This window comes from Malaya genurostris, chromosome 2 (assembly GCF_030247185.1).
Source record: "Malaya genurostris strain Urasoe2022 chromosome 2, Malgen_1.1, whole genome shotgun sequence".
In the NCBI taxonomy this organism is placed as follows: domain Eukaryota; kingdom Metazoa; phylum Arthropoda; class Insecta; order Diptera; family Culicidae; genus Malaya; species Malaya genurostris.
Genome location: NC_080571.1, coordinates 69987521 through 70008549, shown reverse-complemented (window position 1 = coordinate 70008549; position 21029 = coordinate 69987521). Strand labels below are relative to the sequence as shown.

Here is a 21029-nt window from a genome sequence, read left to right as displayed (position 1 = left end):
ACATCCCCTTCAACGAAACCGTCAGTATCCCCTATAGAACAAAGTACACCAGCTGCAGTTAACAACTTACCCGCCAACCAACCAGCAACTTCAACCAATGTTCAACAAGGCGTATCTACAGCAACTAGCCACGAACTCAAGACGGAAATCAACAACAATACCACCGATACGGCAATGGAGGACGAGACGAGCCACGAACAAAGTGCCCCTCAATCCTCGCAGGAGGGAAATGGAAGCTCTCCTCCAAGCAAAATACTTCCTACGCTTGATTACTGGTGACAAAATTATTACTGACAAGCTTGCTTATAATTCACAATTACAAAATTAGGCTTGCGGAGATTCTTAGTAATTATATATTTTGCGAAACGATAGCCGAGCACTCCGCCATGCGAAATTCGACAGTTTTTTGCCGATACTCAGTAATAAAATTTAAGTGTCAAAGAATCATATAGGATAAGAAAGAGAACTCTAATTTACCAACGGACGGAAGTTTTAAAAAGTAATCGCGCTGATTTTTGCTACTCCAGGACATCTTCCACTGATTCCTGCTTTACTATCAAGTAACGTTCGAGTGACCAGCATTATACAATCCGGTATACAAGGACAATAATTCGCCCTCCCAAGTAAAGGAAACTGGACTTCGAACAAAAGCAAACAATATGATCTTCAATTGTCTTGTCGAAAATGGGGGAATTCGATAAAATTTTCAGCAGGAAGTAGAAAGTAATTTTGCTTTTTAGGTAGGGTTTTGGTATACACTCTTAGTATTAAGAAAGTAAATAACAGATTACTCGACATAGAGGAAAAGAATTGGCATGTTAATAATATAAAAAATTACGCTGAAACATAAATTTTAAACTGTACCTAGTAACTAATAAAACATTACATTGTAGGTACATTATGTTCGCTATCAACACAAATGGACTCACTATATTTTACTTATCTGAAAGCATTTTAATAACCATTAAGATGGAATAGTTGACACAGTTTACAAAATCGTCAACTGCAACTATTTTTTTGTTTCTTTCAACTGAAAACCAATACCTGCTCGATTGACGTAGTTCTTTTGTTTAGCTTACTGTTACAATGCTCTTATTTCTTAAGTATATTTTATCACTAGTTTAATTGATACGACAGAACGCAATGATACAAGAAAACTGAGAAACACTAACCCATCTGGCTGTTATTCATGTGAGGCACATCGTCACTCGTTACACTCATTGTGTCAGTAGACGAAAAAGGACCGCCTCGGGTCCCGTAGGATCATTGTTTCTTCGGGGATGAAGAATACTGCATATCGAGTTGCGACTGTGCAATATCACTGAGCGCGGCCTGAATCTTCTCCAGCAACATTTCTCCCTTCCGCACAACCTCCTCGAGCTTCTCGGCAGATTCCTGATTTTCTGTTTCAAGTCGTTTCAGTGCTTGTACTTGTTGCTCGATTGAACTTTCCTCACTTGGCAGAGATTCTATTAGCGTATCGATATCCTTGGCACACCGTGAGATCAACGTAGAAAACAGTTGGGCGTAATCTTCTTGTTGGTTTTGTTGGGGGGTTTGTGAACCAGTTCGTTCGAAACCAGAAAATTTGCTCGGTACTGAACACTGTTGCAGGATACCGATGCTGTTGCAGAAGTGTTCCGCTTGCTGAAATAATACGATGATAGTATCATCTTAAATTGCACACATCGGCACCAACCTGATTCACCGTGTCCTGAAGCTGGGTTAGTCTGTCAGCCATCGCTTCGAAGACGATTGAATAATCCAGCTTTTCCTCGTCAATTTTGGCAGAAATGAAATTCCAACACAAAAAAAGAAAATAAAAACGGAAGAACTAAAGGGCAAAAAAGAGTGCCACTATGTGCTAGTGCTTCCAGAATAGTGTTGGTCAGATAACGAGGAAGAAAGGTAACCTACAGGCTACCAGATATGGTCGCGAAACAATCAGCAAATCAATTCCACCACCTCGAAATCGAATCGTTGAACATATCCAAACCGAGTTAGCATCCACTCGGATCGAAGGCAATCCGAGATGCTTCCGTCGGATGGTTCTCGTGAAGATTCACAATATCCGACCGTCTTTCGCACGCCAATAAGTAAAGCAGAACTGATGTGTAAGTGCAAGTGGAATGAAATTTTTTCATCAGAAACGTCACACAATGTCAAAGCGACTGAAAAAAAGTTGGAAAACGAGAAGCGAACTTGTCGGAATTCAAATTCGACAACAGTGCTGCCATTTATACAAGTTTTCCTGAATCAGCATGTTATTAATGTTCAATTTCAAGCAGAGATTACTAATACACATCTTTTCGACGATATAAAGTATGCTGTGACATATAGACTGTATTTGTAATGGTCGATTCCAAATATTATGCCTTTTATTAATCTCCGTCACCCCAATTGTATTTTGGCTCCTGATGAAAATATATTTTGGACAGATACTATATTTTCACCCACTTCTTAAAATGCTCTTTTCACTTAAAATAAGTTAAATAAGTTGAAATAATAAGCTATTCTAGCTATCAATAGAACAATGTCATCTCTAATTCAAATTCTAATTAGTTTGCTCAAAAATTACTATATTATATTACAATGTACGACGTGCAGTAAAAACAACTGGACTACGATGTTTGAAACGTCTTTTTTCCTGTTCTATGTGGCGTTTATGGTGACGTTGAAAATTGAAAAATTTGTAATGTGGCATAATACCTACATGTGGATTACATTAGCCGCACAAGTAAACATAACTGTTATATTACTTTTTGCAAAAACTTACTACCTTAATCAAAAAGTTCCAAGAATCACCACTGTATGGCGCTCTCACTCACTCGATTAGATATTTAAGGTTGCCATATCTTTCATTGATATTCTATCAAATTTTCAGCTTGATCTCTGGACATTTGTAAAAGTACATCTGCGATTGTGCGTGTTCTCGATTTTGTACAATTATTAAATTATGGAATTGCATTTTCAACGAGTTTGCATTAAGTTTTGCGTTAATATCGGTTTCAATGGTACGACGTACGAAAACCATCGATGCGTACCAACGTCACCAGGATAATTCAGCGTACAAGTTCCAACCGACCAGACGCTGCCGATGACTAGTTGGAGACTACATCCTTGAAATCTGATCTCCTCGAAATCACATCACGAAATAGAAGAAATTACTCTAATTTTAAGTAGTAAAATTAATGCCCTCGGCATCTTATAGCTTAACGCAGTGTGCCTTAATATATATTATTGAATAAAACAAAATGGTACGACGACGTTGAAAATGTTAGAAGTGTTTCGGCAACGATACCCTGAAGAAAACAGTCATTTATTAGTTGTATGAACGTTTCAGAAGTGACCGTAAGTCAGTGAATGACGATGAGAGAGTTTTCTGTCAAAAAAGAAGGCGATGCTCACAGTTTTAATTGAATACAAGGGTATTGTGTATCATAAGTTCCTTCCACAAGGCCAGAGCGTCAACAAGGAGTATTATTTGGGCGTTATGAGACGTTTGCGTGAAATAATCCGCCGAAAAAGACCAGATTTGTGAGCAAACAATTCGTAGATATCAATCAGGATATCGCACCGTCATACAATACCATCGTTATCCATGAACATTTGGCTAAAGACGAAACGAATACCATTCAGAAACAACCGAATTTACATAATTCAGCTCCCTGCGACTCAAGAAACCGCTCAGTGGAACGCGTTTCAGTACCCGAGATGAGATTATGGAAAAAATCGCAGATGGCTCTGATGGCCATACCGAACACTAAAAATAAAAAACCAGTTTTAATCCTCCTAGTGGTGTAATCACAGACTAACAGACATGACAGTATGAGTAAATTCTTATAAAAATAATTTTTCGTGATGCACTAGTTCCACCTATATTGTATTGCGCGAACTATTTACTATCGGTACACCCCTTGTGTTATGTAAAAGTTTTTTTGTCGTGAATACGACTTACTTTACTATGGGGTGCCTTTTCAAAATTAGCCTTATGGAAGAATGGGCAGAACTTAATCGTGAATATCTCGACTTGTATTAAAGGCAGCAACATAATTCTTTCACCATTTCATTAAAAATATGATCAGGAATTTAGGATAATATTTTGAACAGTGTGAGATAACCACAAACAACTCAAATAATAAGTTTTCTAAAACTTTGAAAACAACGCGGAAAACTTTTTACTTTTGCTTGGCTTTTTCGCGCAAGGACGACGATTTTGAGGTAGTCAGGCACATATCTTCAACTGACTGCGTATAAAAGGGGAACCGTGGTTGAAAGGCGATCATTTCTTCTTGTGCGTTGGATGCAAGCAGACGTCGTGGGACCAGCAGCTTCGGAGAGTGCGCCTTCTGCCTGGTTAAAAACCTCAAACGCTTAGGTCGTGCTCTCATTTGGACTTCAATCGGCAGGTGGAGCAGTCGTCAATGAAAGCAGACCTTCTGCGTGGTTAAAAACCACATCATTTGGCACTGCGAGCGGATGTGTCGGTTTGTACGCAAAGCTAGTTTCAATTCAAGTAAGAACGATTGCATCAGCTGCTGGTGCTTTGCATTGGAGAGAAAGAAAAAAAAGAAACGAAAAGTGGACAACATTATATAAAATCAGCCGTTCTAATGGCTCTAAATGTTATCTAAAGAACTATTAAGATTACTTCTTTGAAATTCGAAGGTAGAAATCATCAGTTTAGTGAAAACCCAAAATAATTTGATCCGGTTCGTGCACTTTTCGCTGTGCGGAAATCGTTCGAGATAAATGTTCCGAACTGTGCTAAATATCGGTCCTTCTAAAAGTCAAAATAATTGGTCCTTCTAAAAGTCAGAAATGAATCCTGTATAGCATCTTGATAGTTTCTTTCAATGAAATATGCAAATCCGAAATGAGATAATCGACGTCAAAACTCGTTGAAAATTTTAGTAGTGAAAAGGGGGAAAGTTTCGCAATTCACACAATCCATCAACTATCAATTCGAATTCGAAAGTGTAAACAAATCGTGTCAGTTTTATTCGTATTCACGGCATCCAGTTATGTCTCTGACATTACACACCCGTACTTTTATTAGTTGGTTTCCCCTCGTTTGTCAACACCGATCAGCTGCTTGCAGGGATGCCTGATTTAATCATAATATTTGAAAATGAATCGTCACAATAAATCATTGGATTACGTTGATAATATATTTAACGTTTTTAGCGATGTTGGAAGGTAACCATTTATTTTTCTCAACGTTGTTCATATAGACTATTTTTTATTGTGTTGGTAATTTTCACCCGAAATTAAGTGGCGGCAGACCAGAAGCACGTAAACATTGTAACAAAACGGGTTCGATTTTATATTGCGTTGGAGGATGAGAAGTAGGCACAATTCTGTGTACAGTTTTGGCAATATGTATTAAATCTGTATCCTGCATGAAATAAACACAGTCTAGATGACAGACATGATGTTTTTGATAGGGTAACGTGGCGCCACCATGATATATGCGAGTACTGTCCCAACTAAAGGAATATTCGAAATGACCGTTAAAATGATTAAAGAATCTAATTTGAGTTTCCTGTCTGTTAGTCTGTGGTGTAATGATGCCTTTCTCATATCAATCATACTATCATATATAACACTGTGGTATTCTTCAAAATAATTTTCTTCGATTCCTAAAAAGAATAACCCAAATCGGTTTGTTTGACCGTCTACTGATAAAAACTATTAATTGGAGAAGATTTGAGGTAGATTTAGAAAACTTTTCGCCCTTTCCAGTGATAGTATACAATTTTTAACACACTTTACCCTATATTTCCGGATCCGGAAGTCTAGACACAGACTAACAGACAGGACACTCAAATTAGATTCTTCAATCATTTTAACGGTCATTTCGAATATTCCTTTATTTGGGACAGTACTCACATGTGTCATGATGGCGCCACGTTACCCTATCAAAAACATCCTGTCTGTCATCTAGACTGTGTTTATTTTTTTCAGTTACCAACAGAGTTGCCATTCATACAGAATTACCTATAATGTATTGATTTGTATACGTCCATGCGAATTTCATGCTGGATACAGATTTAATACATATTGCCAAAACTATATACATAATTGTGTCTACTTCTCATCCTCCAACGCAAGACAAAATCGATCCCGTTTTGTTACAATATTTACTTGCTTCTGGTCTGCCGCCACTTAATTTCGGGTGATAACTACCAACACAATAAAAAATAGTCTAGATGAACAACGTTGAGTCAAATAAATGGTTACCTTCCAACATCGCGAAAAAGTTAAATATATTATCAACGTAATCCAATAATTTATTGTGACGATTCATTTTCAAATATTTTGATGAAATCAGGCATCCCTGCAAGCAGCTGATCGGTGTTGACAAACGAGGGGAAACCAACTAGTAAAAAAACTTTTACATAACACAAGGGGTGTACAAATAGTAAATAGTTCGCGCAGTACAATATAGGTGGAGCTAGTGCATAACGAAAAAAAATTTTTATAAGAATTTACTCACACTGTCATGTATGTTAGTCTGTGGTCTAAATCCGGAAAGCTAGAAAAAAATATATTTTCATTTTTTTGCACATTTTACCCCATAACTCCAGAACCGTCGAATCGTCGAATCCAAACAATATTCAGGAATTTTGTATGGTACCAAAAGATCTTTCATTTGAATCGGTTCAGCCGTCTCTGAGAAAAGTTAGTGCACTTATTTGCACAATTTTTTGCACATTTTACCCCATAATTCCGGAACCGGAAGTCGGATTCAAATAATATTCATGAATTTTGTATGGGACCACAAGACCTTTCATTTGAATCTAAGTTTGTGAAAATCGGTTCACCCATTTCCGAGAAAAGTTAGTGCAAAAAAACGTTACATACACACATACGCACATACACACACACACAGACATTTTGCGTACTCGACGAACTGAGTCGAATGGTATATGACACTCGGCCCTCCGGGCCTCGGTTCAAAAGTCGGTTTTCACAGTGATTACATAACCTTTCTGTATGAGAAAGGTAAAAATTCCGAGAATTGGATCAAGCGCTGGCATAAGTGTGTTGCAGTCGATGGGGAGTACTTTCAAGGGGACAATATCGATTTTGATAGATGATCTTATATTTATATTTTGCTGAATAAATTCCGGATCAACTATATTTTCGTCCACTTTTTAAAATGCTCTTTTTACTTAAAATAAGTTAAATAAGTTACTTTGAAGTTAACCTACAGCTAGATTGTAAAGCGAAAATCGGAATAAAAATTATTTGTGAGCGATTTACCGTCAGTAACCAAAAATATAGCGACCCCTTGATAATGATAAAAAAAAATTCTTCAGCAACACTGTTTGAGTTGCTATGAACTAGTTACCAAGGAGCTCCAAAATAAATAAACAAACCATTTCAGGACATTTTCGAAACTTTTCAATAGATTTCAATTTGTGCCATCAGCTCTCAATTAAAAAATTCAAGAATATAAAATTTGAAGACAAAAATATGCTTTTGGCAGGCAGAGAATAAAATTCTGGTATTGTAAAAACGGAATCACTTGATCTCTTGAAAGCTGTACAGGGCACCGCAAGCCATCCGTCGAGGGCTGGGTCCCCTGGCGAAGTTCAACTTGACTTGTCCTGGTCGTTTGAAGATATAGATTTAAAAACTGGTCGTTTGAAGATATACATTTAAAAAGTTAAAACCAACGAATGTATCCGTCCGGTCTTCATTCAACAGTATCGTCTAAACTATTATATTATATCATGTCTTCTTACACGTGACCTCTTTTTAGCCGTAAATCAATTCAGTCAACTAACGAATCCTAGCTTAAGCAATGTTAATTTAGCTTATAAGTTATTATTATTCGTATGTGTATACTTCCAATCGTACTGAACATTTTTATTTATTCCGTAGCAGAATTACCCAGTTTACTAGTTTGACAGTGAAGCTTCGCTCTGATCGATTTAATGACTGCAAACTTCACCACTTTTTAGAAAACCCTTTTTTGGAGCAGATAGTTGTCATAGATCTAAGTCTGGTTACGTTAAACTATTTAACAAGCTTCGACGAATATTTAAACGATACGTGATACCGACAACGCATTAAATGTACACAATACAAAAGATGTTGGTCAAATATGGAAACCTGATTCTGTTGTTCTTAAGAGCCATTTTTTTGTATGTTCGAGTTCCAGCCAGTCTCAACGAAAGCCTCTATCCAATAGTCTAATCGATTCATCGCTCTGGCATGTGATGATGCTGGAGAACTTTCAACTTACTGCAAAATAAGGATCTTCCATTTGAGGCAGTTCGTTTTGTTTACATTTCTTAAGTCTTTAGTATGCAATAACCAAGGTTATGGTAATTGTTATTCAAAATCAACAATTCATCAACTTGTGTTGCCAGTTTCAATAGTTTTCCAGTCGATTTCGTTTTGACATTTCCAGTTACTGAGGGGTAGGTAAATTTGCGATACAATTTTGATAGACGAGTGGCAGGTCGTGTCGTCGGTAAAGCTATTCTTGCTATCAATAAAACAATGTCATCTCTAATTCAAATTCAAAATACTTTGCTCAGAGCGCAATTTTTTAATCTGTCTACTTAAATGCAAAAATCGCTATATGATATTGCAATGTACGACGTGAAGTAAAAACAACTGGACTCCGATGTTTGAAACTTCTTTTTTCCTGTTCTATGTGGCGTTTATGGTGACGTTGAAAATTGAAAAATTTTCCTAATAAATTCCGGTTACTTTTTGATCAAGGTAGTATTCGTTAATAGGGCGTTAGTTGAATCGGTGCAAATCAATAAAGTTTTCTGCGAGTAAGTGAAACTGTATGTCAGCATTGCGGTTTATGTTGAACTACTGAGTGTCACAACAGTCCAACATGACTATAAAAACAACAAACACTGGTGAGTCAAAGATGAAACATAAAGTATATGAAAATGATTATGTGTCTAATGCGTTAACCGGTGAACGATCGCAACTTGGTTTAAGTCGGGTATAAATAAACGATATAATAATAAAAATGTTTCATGCGTTGAAATAATGCACTCAATGCATAAAAACAACACTAATGCACAGAAAATGGACTATACAAAAAATGACACAATGCTAAATAGAAAATTCGTCAACTATGCGTCTAAATTTATTACACATCACTCTTAAATCACATCAAGGATGTTACAATTCTAGCTGCGTGCAACTACGTGTATAGTAATCTCAACCATTATCTCAAAGTGGTCGTACATGATCTGTGAATCTGAAGCTCATAAAGATCTATAATTTATAGAAATAAATGCAAAATCGATTTACCTTGAAAAAAGTTATGGCTGGTTTCGCCCTTTTATGAAACAGAAGTGATATGTATGAAATCAGTGTGTAACTGAAACATGAGACGGATCGGTGAGTTCTACTAAAAAACAATAATTCTATCTCTCTTTCTCTACAGCTGTTAAGCCGAAATAAGTTACAATGCTCGCCACTTGAGGAGCTGTACATTTGACGGTTAATCGCTGTGAGTGCCCCAAACAGCGATTTTTAATTCGTTTTCATTTATATCTCACGACGCTTGCTTTGAATGAAAAACGGTTACGGACACCGTCCCAGCAGTTGTAATAAACATAAAGCGAAGATTTTTTTTTAGATTAAGAGTTGTGCAAGCACGGTAAGTTTCAGTGAATAACAAAACCAAGCTGACTAAAAGCTTACTTATAAGTTGTAAGGTAAATGTTAACGTACTAAGCGGTGATGATAAGAAAAATCAATGAATATTGTTTTTAGAAACATTGTAAAGATGGAGTCTAAAATACCTAAGCCATCGTTGATTAAAAAACCTACGGGAATACCTAGTTTATCAGGAAATGGTCGTCTACCGTTGTCAGATTTGTTAAATGTACCTGCGGAATTGGATTTTAATGGAAAACGGGTTGCCTCGCCAGAGCTTGTACGAGTTGGTCTACCTCGAACAAAGTTACGGAGAAGTCGATCAGCATGCGATCTTAGCAGGCCAACTTTTCACAGACCGAAATTCGTCCCAAGTTTGGAAAAAATTCCATCCAATAAATCAAACATAACTGCAGCTACTGTGTCGCAAATGGTCAAAAATAATCTAGTTAAACAGGTTCAGAAGCCACACCTACGGAGAAGTCTTTCGACCGGAGATTTGTCGACAAAGTCAGTGTCCAGTTGTAGCTCCACACAGCAAACTAGTTTCAAACGACAGTTATCAACTGTTAGTAATACAATTCCGGCAAAGGTTACTAAGGTAACTGCTTCGAGTGCTGCGACAGGCAAGGCATTTGGTTCCACGTCTGTCAGAACTGCCCCCACGGCCAGAAAGCCGCCAATGACGAACAAACCGAATATCGGTCTGGCAAAATCATCGTCGATAAATTCTAGCGTGTCTAGTGAAAACAAATCTATTCCTTCAAATGGCGGAGCGGGAAAAAAGAACATACGGCAAAGAATTCCAGCATACGATTTTAAAGCCCGCTATTACGACCTGCTCGAGAAACATCAACAGTTGAAAAGTAAAATGGAAAAATTGCTCCAAGCTAACAGCGAATTAGAAACTCTTCCGCAAAAGTACGACGACTGTCTAGACGAGTTAAACAAACTCAAGAAAGAACATGAGCAGTTGCAAGAAAGTAATCGCTTCGCATTATCTGACAATGAAAACTTGAAACTTAAAAATGCATCGCTCTCATCAAGTCTTAGTGAAACCGAATCTGAGTTACGGGCCCTGAAAAAACAATACATTTTAGCTGATGAAGAAAGATTGAAACTACGTGAAATGGTAAAAAATCTACAGGAAAAATCATCGCAGCTCGAAGAAAGAAATCAGTTCCTCCAGCAGGACAACGACCGAAAGTCGGAGTTGCTGTTCAAAGCGAACATCGAACGGAAAGATTTGCACAATGCTGTGATGGATTTGAGAGGCAACATTCGGGTATTCTGTCGAGTACGACCCCCGTTGGAGTCGGAGCTAGAACGACTGGAGTGTGGTTGGAAATATCTGGACGAGCAATCACTGGAAGTTTACGCTACCGACGGCAGTTGCAAACGAATGGAGTTCTCCTTCGACCATGTGTTCCACCCGAGAACGATGCAGGAGGATATCTTCGAGAATGTGGCACCGCTCATTCAGTCCGCTTTGGACGGATACAATGTGTGCATATTCGCCTATGGACAAACCGGCAGTGGGAAAACTTATACCATGGATGGTGTGCCGGAGGAGATGGGCGTTATTCCAAGGACGGTGGACTTGATTTTCAACTCGATTGAGGACTATAAACGACTTGGCTGGGAGTACGAGGTTTGTGGCTTGAAATTTAAATTTTATTTGAATTTTGAAAGTAATGTTTCTTTTTTTAAGATTCGAGTTAATTTTCTTGAAATCTACAACGAAATCTTGTACGATCTGCTTGACTCTTCGGGTACCACGAAAGACTTGGAAATCCGCATGGCCAATGCAAAAAATAAAACCGAAGTGTACGTGTCGAACATAATCGAGGAAACGGTACAGTCGAAGAACCAGCTGCGGCAACTGATGGTAACTGCTAAGTCGAACCGCGCGACGGCGGCCACTGTCGGGAATGAGCGTTCGTCTCGATCACACGCTGTCACGAAACTGCAGCTAATCGGAACACACGCGGAGAAGGGTGAACTAAGCGTCGGATCGGTTAATCTGGTAGATTTAGCTGGATCCGAAAGTCCGAAGACTAGCACCCGAATGGATGAAACCAAGAACATCAATCGATCGTTGAGTGAGCTGAGCAACGTCATTCTGGCATTGGTGCAGAAACACGAACACATTCCCTATCGGAACTCGAAGCTTACGCACCTGCTTATGCCCAGCCTTGGCGGAAATTCGAAAACGCTTATGTTTGTGAATGTTGCGCCGTTCCAGGATTGCTACAACGAAACCATCAAATCGCTTCGGTTCGCATCGCAGGTGAATGCGTGTAAGCTTCAGAAGGTTCGCAAAAACAAAATTCTCAACAATTCCAGTGTGTTCTAGACCGGGAATGGTTTTCAGTTTAAGGCAGTCCTCATTCAGTTTTATAAAAACATTTGTTCAAGTTGTAAGTTAAATCTATGTATCGACGTTTACACTTTATTTCTGCGACTCTATTTTAACCAAAACCAAAACTTCAAGACTTTCATATTAATGATTCAATAAATGTGTACCCGTATGGCCAACAGCCTGCACGAAATTTTATTTAGTTGTTTTATCGCTTATCGGCAACGGTTGGTTGAGAAGAACTTGGCACTTTTCCATTGTTTGATCGAAAATTTGTAGGGCTAGGTTTACGACAAATATCATCACGTTCAATACCAAACTCGTGTAGTACAAAATTCTCCACTTTTTAGTTTTACGAACCTTAAATTTGCTGCTGCCTTCCAGAATAGTACGAACGGGAAGAAGTGTAATCTAGAAAATGATTCACTTAAATTGCAGCTTGATTTCTAAATCGTTGATCTTACCACCAAAATTGCTGATATTGACGTAAGTGTAATCATAAAGTAGAACATCGCCCCCAGATCAGGTCCAACATTGATGAGCCAGTAAAGTTGCTGGAGGTTCACGGCCAATATTGTCATCAAACCAGTGAAACTGTGAACATCTATCTTTTTAATAATATCTTCAATATCACCATCCGGTTCGGAAACTTCATGACGATTCTGTGACTGGTTCCTAAACGGAAGACGTTCGCTTTGCTCTCTGGCACGGTTCATGTTGTTTTCACTCATCCTGACCACTGTTACCTTCCACGTTGGGTTCCGAAGCGCAACTGCATGCGTATGAAAATGCGCGCTTTTGGCACTTCCTAAAATTAATCGATAAGATAACGACATTATTGTGACTGCCGCTTTGTCTTGTTTGTAGGTTAGTCTGCCTGATATGCACTGCATCAGATTTCGATTCATTCGGTGTTGGAGATTTTCCCATCACGAATTTAGTATTCCAGTTATCTAGGGTTGTGTCGATTTCAACATTCTTTTTTATATCGTTTATTTTAACCCGGTTTTAACCTTATTGTGTTCGTTATTCAACATTCACGCATAAAATCTTGAATCAAACACAGCTCGAACCCAGAATTAGGGCATTTTTTTATACTTTTGAAGTCGTAGTGTTACTACTACGTTAGTTATACGATTACAGGAACGGATGAATCAGGGACCAGAACTAATTGGCTCAAGGGGGGAAGGATACAAGGAACATTGAAGGGAATTGTGAAGTGGGTGAGGTGGAAAAACCGCACAAAACATAAAGAAACAAATCGTTCTGCATCCCCGAGAGCATGCTCAACGATCTGCAGATGCACAGTTAATAAAACCTCCAACCCCCGAGAGGATTTAGAGATCTTACAAAAACGACACCATTCTGCACTCCTGGAAGAATGCAGAACGACTCGCAGTATGTACGATCAGAAGTAAATTCGGTACCCCCTAAAGGATGCCAAACAATCTGCTAAACCCTATTTAAGGTGAATACAGAAAGGATTCATTCACTTCAGGAAGAACGATGAACCCTTCTGACTACAGCTCCTTGCCACATTGGGTGAGAAACAAGAGAATATCCTTTAATTTTAGCTCCGCATACACAGACTCAACCATGTATGGAAAACCAATAATCCGGATATGCAGTTGCGTCAGTGCGAGACAGTTACATATCAGGTGATATGAAGTATTCTAATCGCATTCACACAAGTCACACGCATAATATTCAGCACGCTGAATAGTAGTCATGTGATAGTTGAGTTTGTAATGCACAGTCAGAGCTCTGGCCAGAATACTGCTATCATATTTTAAAAAACATATTCGAATTCATATATGGTAAATATGCTTCTGTCTGAATGGAAGTTTGCAAGTTGCGCCAGTAGATGGCGTGTTTGGATGCAGTCCAAGAACGAAGTTTTTGCTTCATCCAACTTATTGAATGTGGTAAAGCTGGTTCAGGACCAACGAAAGCATTCGTTGCACCAGCTCTAGCCAACTCATTAGCCCATTAATTTCCAGTAATACTAGAATGGCCGGGCACCCATAAGAAGTAAACATAATTTGAAATGCTGAGGTCTTCAATTTGAGTTCGACATGCGATCACTAGATTCGACCGTGAGTCATTCGAACTGAGCTGCATGACTGTCGGGATTCATTTACCACAGATTCTCTGCTGAAGTGCCGATTGTATTCCATACATTGCGTAGATTTCTGCTTGGAACACAGTATCTACCAAGTGAATGAGACTGCTAGAGCCTCATTTCACGACAGTAGACAGCAGCACTAGCACGACCATTCAACAGAGAACCGTCCGTATAACAAACTATGTGTTCATCAAGTTGTCGTTCCAAATAACCAGACAACCATTCCTCACGAAGAGGATATCTCACATTGAATGTTTTGAAAGGAAAACTGCATGTGACAGTTAGGTCACTAGAAACGAGTAAATACTCATCCCATGTAACCATTTGAGACCACAAGCGAGTGTGACTAGTAGCATAGCCTATAGGGTTACTGTTTCAAAGCTCTGTAACCTTAAGACGGTATGCATAAGATAATGCTTCTTGTTTTAGAAACACATGTAGTGGTTTAATGAACAGTAGCGCCTCTAAAGCAGCAGTAGGAGTTGTGAATGCTCCTGTCATCGCCATTAGGACCATCCTTTGGAGATGATTTAGCTAGTTGTAGTTGTAGCAACAATAGTTGCGTAGATCCAATGAATGTATCTGGGTTTGAGCTAAGACAAGACCTTCTTCCCGCTTGTGAGGTATTCTGGCAACCGTCAGAAGGCTGGCTGCATTCCGGCTACTGTCAAAATAGTCCAGGCGAAATTGCGTCATTATCTCGCCGTACGTGTCTTGTTTATTTCCCTCCTCTTTCTTTTTTCTTTTTTTTTATTCGACTTCATTTGATATTCGTCAATCCCGCATGTACGTACAAAAAACGAATCTTGGGACGAGGTAAATGAGATTGATATATGAGTATGTTTGATAGTGAGAAAGCAATGTTATTGGCAATAACATTTTTCATGATTAATATATATGAAGGGCAATAACTTATGCCTTTCATATGTATCTTTTATTGAAAAAATCAAACCAAGACGCTTAAAATGTAGAATCGATTCTAAACGGTTCTGCCAATCTTGTATGGCAAGAATCCGACAGAAAAGAACCGTTAACAACCGCTAGGCGAAATTATCTGCCGGAAACGGTTGTTGCATTGTTGCCAGACTTTTGCCGGAATTCTGGCAGAACTCCGGCAAAAATGGCTGGCAGACATAGCCAGCCGTCTGGGGGGAAATCTGCCCGCCGCGTACAAGTGGGTTATTTTTCCTTTCGAATCGTCATTTTCGCCCTGTGGAATAAATTCCAACGTATCGGCTACAGTGTAGCCATATTTACAGTTTTTTTTAATAACTTTATGCTAAGAAAAAACTATTTATTAAATTTAAATTTTTAGAGTCGGTTTTTGATTTTAAATAAACATGAAAAATGTGTTGGTGAATGCATTTTATTATTGTATATTAATGCTTAAAAACAATTAATTGAGATTTGATGACAAAACACGAAATATCTCATGTTGAACGCAAAATCGAATCCATTGTTGACGTATTACCGGATCTTTTGGAAACCGGAAAAGGCCAAATTTGGATAGAAATGCTTAGTGTGACCACAGTGTGGAACACAACAGTTCATTCTTCTCGTAAAACTTAACACACTTTCGAGTTTACACTAATTTCACAAATCTTTTTTGGTTACACTTTAATTCACTAAGAAGAAAAACGGCTTGATGCTGATTTTAATTACACAGTGCTGCCACTATAAACATTTATTACAAATGATTCTGTGAAAATTTTCATTTTCATTGGTGAGCAAAATTATACAGTTTAATAAACTTGTTTTCTGATTTTCTTCATCCTTGGCATCATTGCTCGCGTACCCTGCAAAAGTTTTTTCTTTTCACAATGTGCGGGTAGCAACATCAAAATCAGCCAATCAGAAACTGGTCCATTTTGGAACAAAAGCAGCCTCCCCAGTTGTCAGGTCTTGTCTTAGATAATGTGTAGTGATTGAACAGTTGTTTGACTTGAACTACTGTCCCAAGACAAACACATGAATATTTTCAGAACCATCTAATGAAGATTCCTAAAATTTCTGAAAACGAACCTCTAAAATAAATTTCCAAAATCGAGCCTCCTGCAAATAAATGCTCTTTTCGCTTCCGGAACAATTATGAGTGAACACTTCGATTTTTCCGGTGGTTCACTACCCTTTTTTAAAATAACCAAATACAACATCCTCCGAAAATCAGTCGCAAAAAATTACCGAACGATCAAATGTTAAATCTTTCTAAATAAGAAAGGTTGCACGTTATGTTTTGCTTTCCAATGGAATCTTTCATTCTCTGATATAATATAAAAAAGTTACAGAAAAAGAATACAAGAAGTTGCATAAGTAGTATCAGTATCTAATATTTGATAGTTTCCGATTAAGTGTAAGTTTTCAATCATAATACAACGAACTATAATGTATACACTATATTTTTCAATAAATAACAAAAACTGACAGGAAAACGTTTTAGGCGGCGTCTGTATTGCTACTAGCTAGTACGTGTATTTGCATGCTCTTGGTCGAGTTATAGATCTGTCCCGGTGGGAACGGTTGCAGCCGTGGATGGACATCTGTTTTTGATTTGTTCGCTGAGATGTACTTCGACAGACGAATATTAGGCAGCGGCAAAAACCCTGCGGTCAACGGAAGCACGTCCAGCGTGATGCTATGGCTTTCAACTTCCTCCATCGAGATGACTCCTGGGTAGAGTGAAGAAAATTTGTTTTTTTTTTTTAAATTAAAATGTATATTTAAAGCTTACCGGCTGTTCGTCCTACAACCACCCACATGTTCTGATCGGCCAATACCTCATACATCAGGTCAGAGAATGGGTTGGCATGTACTTTGGATATGCGCAGATTTAGATGACAGACCGAGTTAACCCGACACAATTCGGATGGCTCAATTTTAGCACATATTGTGAACAGTGTTGTATAATCCATCACATCGAATGTGACCGTATATGGAATGTAGTATCGATTATCTTCTGGCAGATTAATATCAGCGAAATTCATTCGAAAATCCACGTGAATTACGGGCAATTCGCTCTCTGCTTTCAGTGCTTCTACTTGTATTTCGTAAAGATACGAAATCGACAAACCTTTCGTCATAATAATTTCATTTTGGGACTTTGGGTTCACGTCGATTATTGTTACGCCTTCGGCCGAACACGACATGGATGCGTCCTTCAGAATGAGCCTGTGTTCACTGACTCCTTTCAGAATTACTTGTAGGAATTTCCTCGAGCCGGAAGAGTGTAACCGACACGATGCGGTCAGTGCTGGTAGGAAGTGAAGTGGAATTTGAATTTCATTCCGACTCCAGGGAACCTGAAGCACCACTTTCTGTTCGATTGCTTTCTCTTCTCGTCTACCGGGTAGATCGCACAGGGCTTCCAAATCGATGACACGTTTTTCAAATGATTGAAAATCTTGTAGGCCGATCAGTAGCTCCCGTTGAAACGGGGCTTTCGGTGCGTTTTCTTCCACCTGCGTAGCGAGTCGCACTTTGAGATTTTTCGAACATTTCAATATAATGTTGGCGTCTTTCGGGAAACGGAAGCTACCACCGGAAATGATGAGCTTACCGGGTTGCTCTACACCGGCCACAAGATTCATGAAATTCAAAACGGCCAAGGACGCTTTAGTCACTATATCGAAAACTGGTAGGCCAACCGGTAGGCTTTCAGTCAGGAACTCAGCACTTTCAATCTGAATAGCCAATTGTTTGAAGCACCAGGAACCAACACGTTTGGCTTTGGCCGTCAATTCAATAGTGTTCATTCCTGGTTTGAGCAGTAATTTTTCACATCCAACACAATTCGTAAAGTCTGACCGTTGGGTGGGAGAAATTTTGCGCCTTGTGCTGCTTGTTCTTCGGACCGGTTGCTTGACCTTATTGTTGCATGCTACCGAAGCACAACTCAACGTGTTGTCCTGTTTGTAGTCCAGATGCAATGTGAACGGTAGAGCCACGGACATTTCAGGTAGTGCTACTTGGGATGCGGATGATTCTGGACTCTGCTTGGAGTCCATTTCGAAGGAGAGCAGAATTTGCTCGCAATCGATCTCACGAGGAAAGTTGCTTTCTATTTTCAGAATAACTGAGATTACGTCGTCTTGAATTATGGAATTTTGTGCTACACAAATATCGACGATCTGAAAGAAGACACGTTCAATTATTGTTCATTCAATCAAGCGTACATATCAGCTTCACTAACCTGGAAATGATCCTCCAAAACCGATGTTACATTCAGTGCATTTATGTCCGTACTTCTGAGCTCCTTCAACAGTTTCAGTGATGCATGAAATTCTTTAAAGTAGAAATTTCGCACAGGCAGTTCCAAATCCAAACTGCACGAAATTGCACTGCATGTTTTGGTGTAGTTCACACTATCATCCATTTTCTGGTAGCAGCAGGCCAATGCCAGTAGCGTTTGACTGGCTAGATAGTCCCAGTTTTCGTTTTTCAGTTCCCGTAGTAAGTCTGTAAAGAATCCGACAGCTTTCTGCGGTTCGTTCAGAGTTATGTAGAAGCTTCCGAGGTCAAATCCAACCAATCGTGCCGAACGCAACCTGGAAACGTGTTTATAGGTGCTGATTGCCAATTCGCTAAGTTCCAGATACAATTTGGTGAATGCCTGATTAGATCCCAACGCTTCTTTCAGGCTGTCAGTGGCAGACTTTTTAGGCTTTCGAACTGGAGAATGAGATTTTCTGTCTTTCACCTCGACTTCGAGTGTTGTTCTGCTGCCACTTTCTGGAATGGTATCGCCCATTCCAGCGGATAAGTGAACAACAGTGTGCAGTTGTTCTGAAGTCGGCGTCTGCCCTGGCAGTAACCCGCACTGTTTACCCAAGCTGTACAATTTATCCTTTGCTAAATTCCATATTGGAGCCGAATATTGTGAGCATTTGTGAATATCTTTAGATTCCTGAACTTTATCGCACAGATTAAGAACTTCAAGTGCACATACAAATTCCCAGCATGCCAGCGAGCCTTCCGGTGTTTCTAGTTTCAAAGCTTCTATCTCCCGCAAGGTCGAGAACAGAAACGGCAATAGTCTTTCAGCTATTTCCCATGGTTTCTCGTTCGCATCCAGAAGCAAACATTGACGCTCGAATAAGTAACTTCGAAATTCCAATAAATTAACAGACTGATTAATGATTTTTTTCCTTGTTTCTTCCATTTTAGTCGGATTAAGTGAAATCCCATGAAAAGCAAACAGTGGCTGGTCAAATATTTCCAACCATTTCTGTTTTTCTCCGTACACCGAGTTCAGGATAAATTGGGAGAATAGAGCATCCAACTCATCATATTGCACCAATGCTTCCGAGTATTGTCCAAGCATTTCCAAAACAAACGCAAGTTGCTCCTGAAGTAGGAAATAGTCGATAAAATTCCAATGTTCCTGAACACGATTTTCTCGATTAGAACGAATCAAATCCTCATATTTGACAATATTTTTGTTATAGCCAGTTAGCATCAAGTGGCGAATCCTCTGCAACAGACAACGGAACGATTCCGTTGCTTTCATTTCAAATTTCGTTGGATTTAGTACGGATAAGCAACGATCCCCATTCTTGGATGCAAAATCCAGCCGAATTTTATCCAGTACGGTTGTTCTGGGAAGGATGTTTTTGGATTTCTTAATATCCAATGTTTCGACCAGCACGATCATCCAGTCGGTCACATTATAGTTGTTCAACGTTTTAAGCCACTGATCAATTTCTTCCTTTACGGACGCACGGTATGCTTCAACGTCGTTACATTCCGTTACATATAGGTGCAAAACCGGATGGTCTACGATGTTCCAGTTACCAGTGTTATATTTTTCCAGTTTGGACGATTCGAATGGTTTGAAGCTGGCTTCAACGCGAACATTTTTTACCGGACGTCCGTATGACCGTTTCCATTCGGCAGTGTCTGATGGTAGAGAGGCGATGATGTGCGGCTCCAAGCTTTTGAACAAACGGGTATCTCCAGAATCTTAAACAGATATAGAAGGTTCGTTTAATCATGGGTCGACGAAATTATGTTTTGATCCTGCTTACACGTCAAAATAGGTTTACAATGCATATTCACAAGTGAGTGTTCCTATCCGAAGAATTATTTTAAATCGAATTAACTTTCATCGACGTAGGAAAACTCATTCAACAAACTAGCACTATAAACTTTCTTTCACGTAACAAAACTCAATAATAATATGGACCAGTAGGTCTGAAGTCTGAACCACAAAAAAGTGAAAAATCTGATAGTCGGCCAGAAAAGAAACTCCGGTTGTTTACGTTGCGTATAAATTTGCACGCTATCGGAAAGTTGTTCATTCGCCCAAAAATTTCTTTGATATTTATTTCAGCTGTTCTTTTAAGAAGGTCGGAACAAACCTACACTGAAAAGAAGGATATGGTAGTTCTAACTGTGATCAATAAACTGTCGAATTTGCTATGAATACCGAGGGGGACGACACTAGAAAACTGCACTTCGCTTCGATTAGGCTTTTTCACGCTGCATACGATTATGCACACTTTCATTCTCTTTGCTACACATAGTAGCGGTTGAATATGGATCGATCGTCTTTTCTTGGATTTTTGCTGGTTAACATGGAGATATGATGTATCGTAATAGGCCATGAAACCTGAAAGTTACAAATGTCACATGAGGATGTCAGATGCAGACAGTTCGGAGAGTTGTGAACTATCGTCCTGTAAAATCAGTTTTGTTATATTCTGGTGCACAGCTAACCCACACACCGAGAGCGTATGCTCCGGATTATCTGCCATATCCTGTCGGAATGTTGGCCATTCTCGTTTAATATCTGCGTCATTTTCCACAGTTTCTATATTCAACTCGAACCAAAAATTATTCCGAATTTCATCTACATCGTACACTGTGTGGTTTCTCTTGTAGAGACGTTCCATTGTCTGATTTTTT

General features: G+C 39.0%; 4 protein-coding genes across 4 annotated transcripts; 1 reads left to right on the top strand and 3 right to left on the bottom strand.

The window, feature by feature from the left end:
• Positions 1–1047: 1047 nt before the first annotated feature.
• Positions 1048–2133, bottom strand: LOC131432144 (mediator of RNA polymerase II transcription subunit 21). Its single transcript, XM_058598253.1, has 2 exons — positions 1700–2133; positions 1048–1647 (listed from the first exon to the last, which is right to left on the bottom strand). Exons 1-2 carry the CDS (start codon positions 1739–1741, stop codon positions 1264–1266), a joined length of 426 nt encoding a protein of 141 aa, XP_058454236.1. The 5' UTR covers positions 1742–2133; the 3' UTR covers positions 1048–1263.
• Positions 2134–9503: 7370 nt separating this feature from the next.
• LOC131431539 (protein claret segregational) lies at positions 9504–12197 on the top strand. The gene is made up of 3 exons (XM_058597322.1): positions 9504–9704; positions 9763–11296; positions 11357–12197. The coding sequence occupies exons 2-3, from the start codon at positions 9776–9778 to the stop codon at positions 11999–12001; spliced, it is 2166 nt and encodes a 721-aa protein (XP_058453305.1). The 5' UTR covers positions 9504–9704; positions 9763–9775; the 3' UTR covers positions 12002–12197.
• Positions 12076–12763, bottom strand: LOC131431540 (uncharacterized). The gene is made up of 2 exons (XM_058597323.1): positions 12469–12763; positions 12076–12415 (listed from the first exon to the last, which is right to left on the bottom strand). Exons 1-2 carry the CDS (start codon positions 12733–12735, stop codon positions 12200–12202), a joined length of 483 nt encoding a protein of 160 aa, XP_058453306.1. The 5' UTR covers positions 12736–12763; the 3' UTR covers positions 12076–12199.
• Positions 12764–16436: 3673 nt separating this feature from the next.
• Positions 16437–20383, bottom strand: LOC131430471 (trafficking protein particle complex subunit 10). Its single transcript, XM_058595488.1, has 4 exons — positions 20150–20383; positions 18316–20084; positions 16858–18253; positions 16437–16795 (listed from the first exon to the last, which is right to left on the bottom strand). Exons 1-4 carry the CDS (start codon positions 20172–20174, stop codon positions 16563–16565), a joined length of 3423 nt encoding a protein of 1140 aa, XP_058451471.1. The 5' UTR covers positions 20175–20383; the 3' UTR covers positions 16437–16562.
• Between the last annotated feature and the right edge of the window lie 646 nt (positions 20384–21029).

Coding starts and splice junctions, on each gene's coding strand:
- LOC131431540 (XM_058597323.1), bottom strand. CDS start 12,735: ATGAGTGAAAACAACATGAACCGTGCCAGAGAGCAAAGCGAACGTCTT. Junction 12,416..12,468: donor CAATATCAGCAATTTTGGTG/GTAAGATCAACG, acceptor ATCATTTTCTAG/ATTACACTTCTTCCCGTTCG.
- LOC131432144 (XM_058598253.1), bottom strand. CDS start 1,741: ATGGCTGACAGACTAACCCAGCTTCAGGACACGGTGAATCAG. Junction 1,648..1,699: donor TTCAGGACACGGTGAATCAG/GTTGGTGCCGAT, acceptor GTATTATTTCAG/CAAGCGGAACACTTCTGCAA.
- LOC131430471 (XM_058595488.1), bottom strand. CDS start 20,174: ATGCATTGTAAACCTATTTTGACGT. Junction 20,085..20,149: donor TTGTAAACCTATTTTGACGT/GTAAGCAGGATC, acceptor TATCTGTTTAAG/ATTCTGGAGATACCCGTTTG. Junction 16,796..16,857: donor GGTTGTAGGACGAACAGCCG/GTAAGCTTTAAA, acceptor CACTCTACCCAG/GAGTCATCTCGATGGAGGAA.
- LOC131431539 (XM_058597322.1), top strand. CDS start 9,776: ATGGAGTCTAAAATACCTAAGCCATCGTTGATTAAAAAACCTACGGGA. Junction 11,297..11,356: donor GACTTGGCTGGGAGTACGAG/GTTTGTGGCTTG, acceptor TCTTTTTTTAAG/ATTCGAGTTAATTTTCTTGA.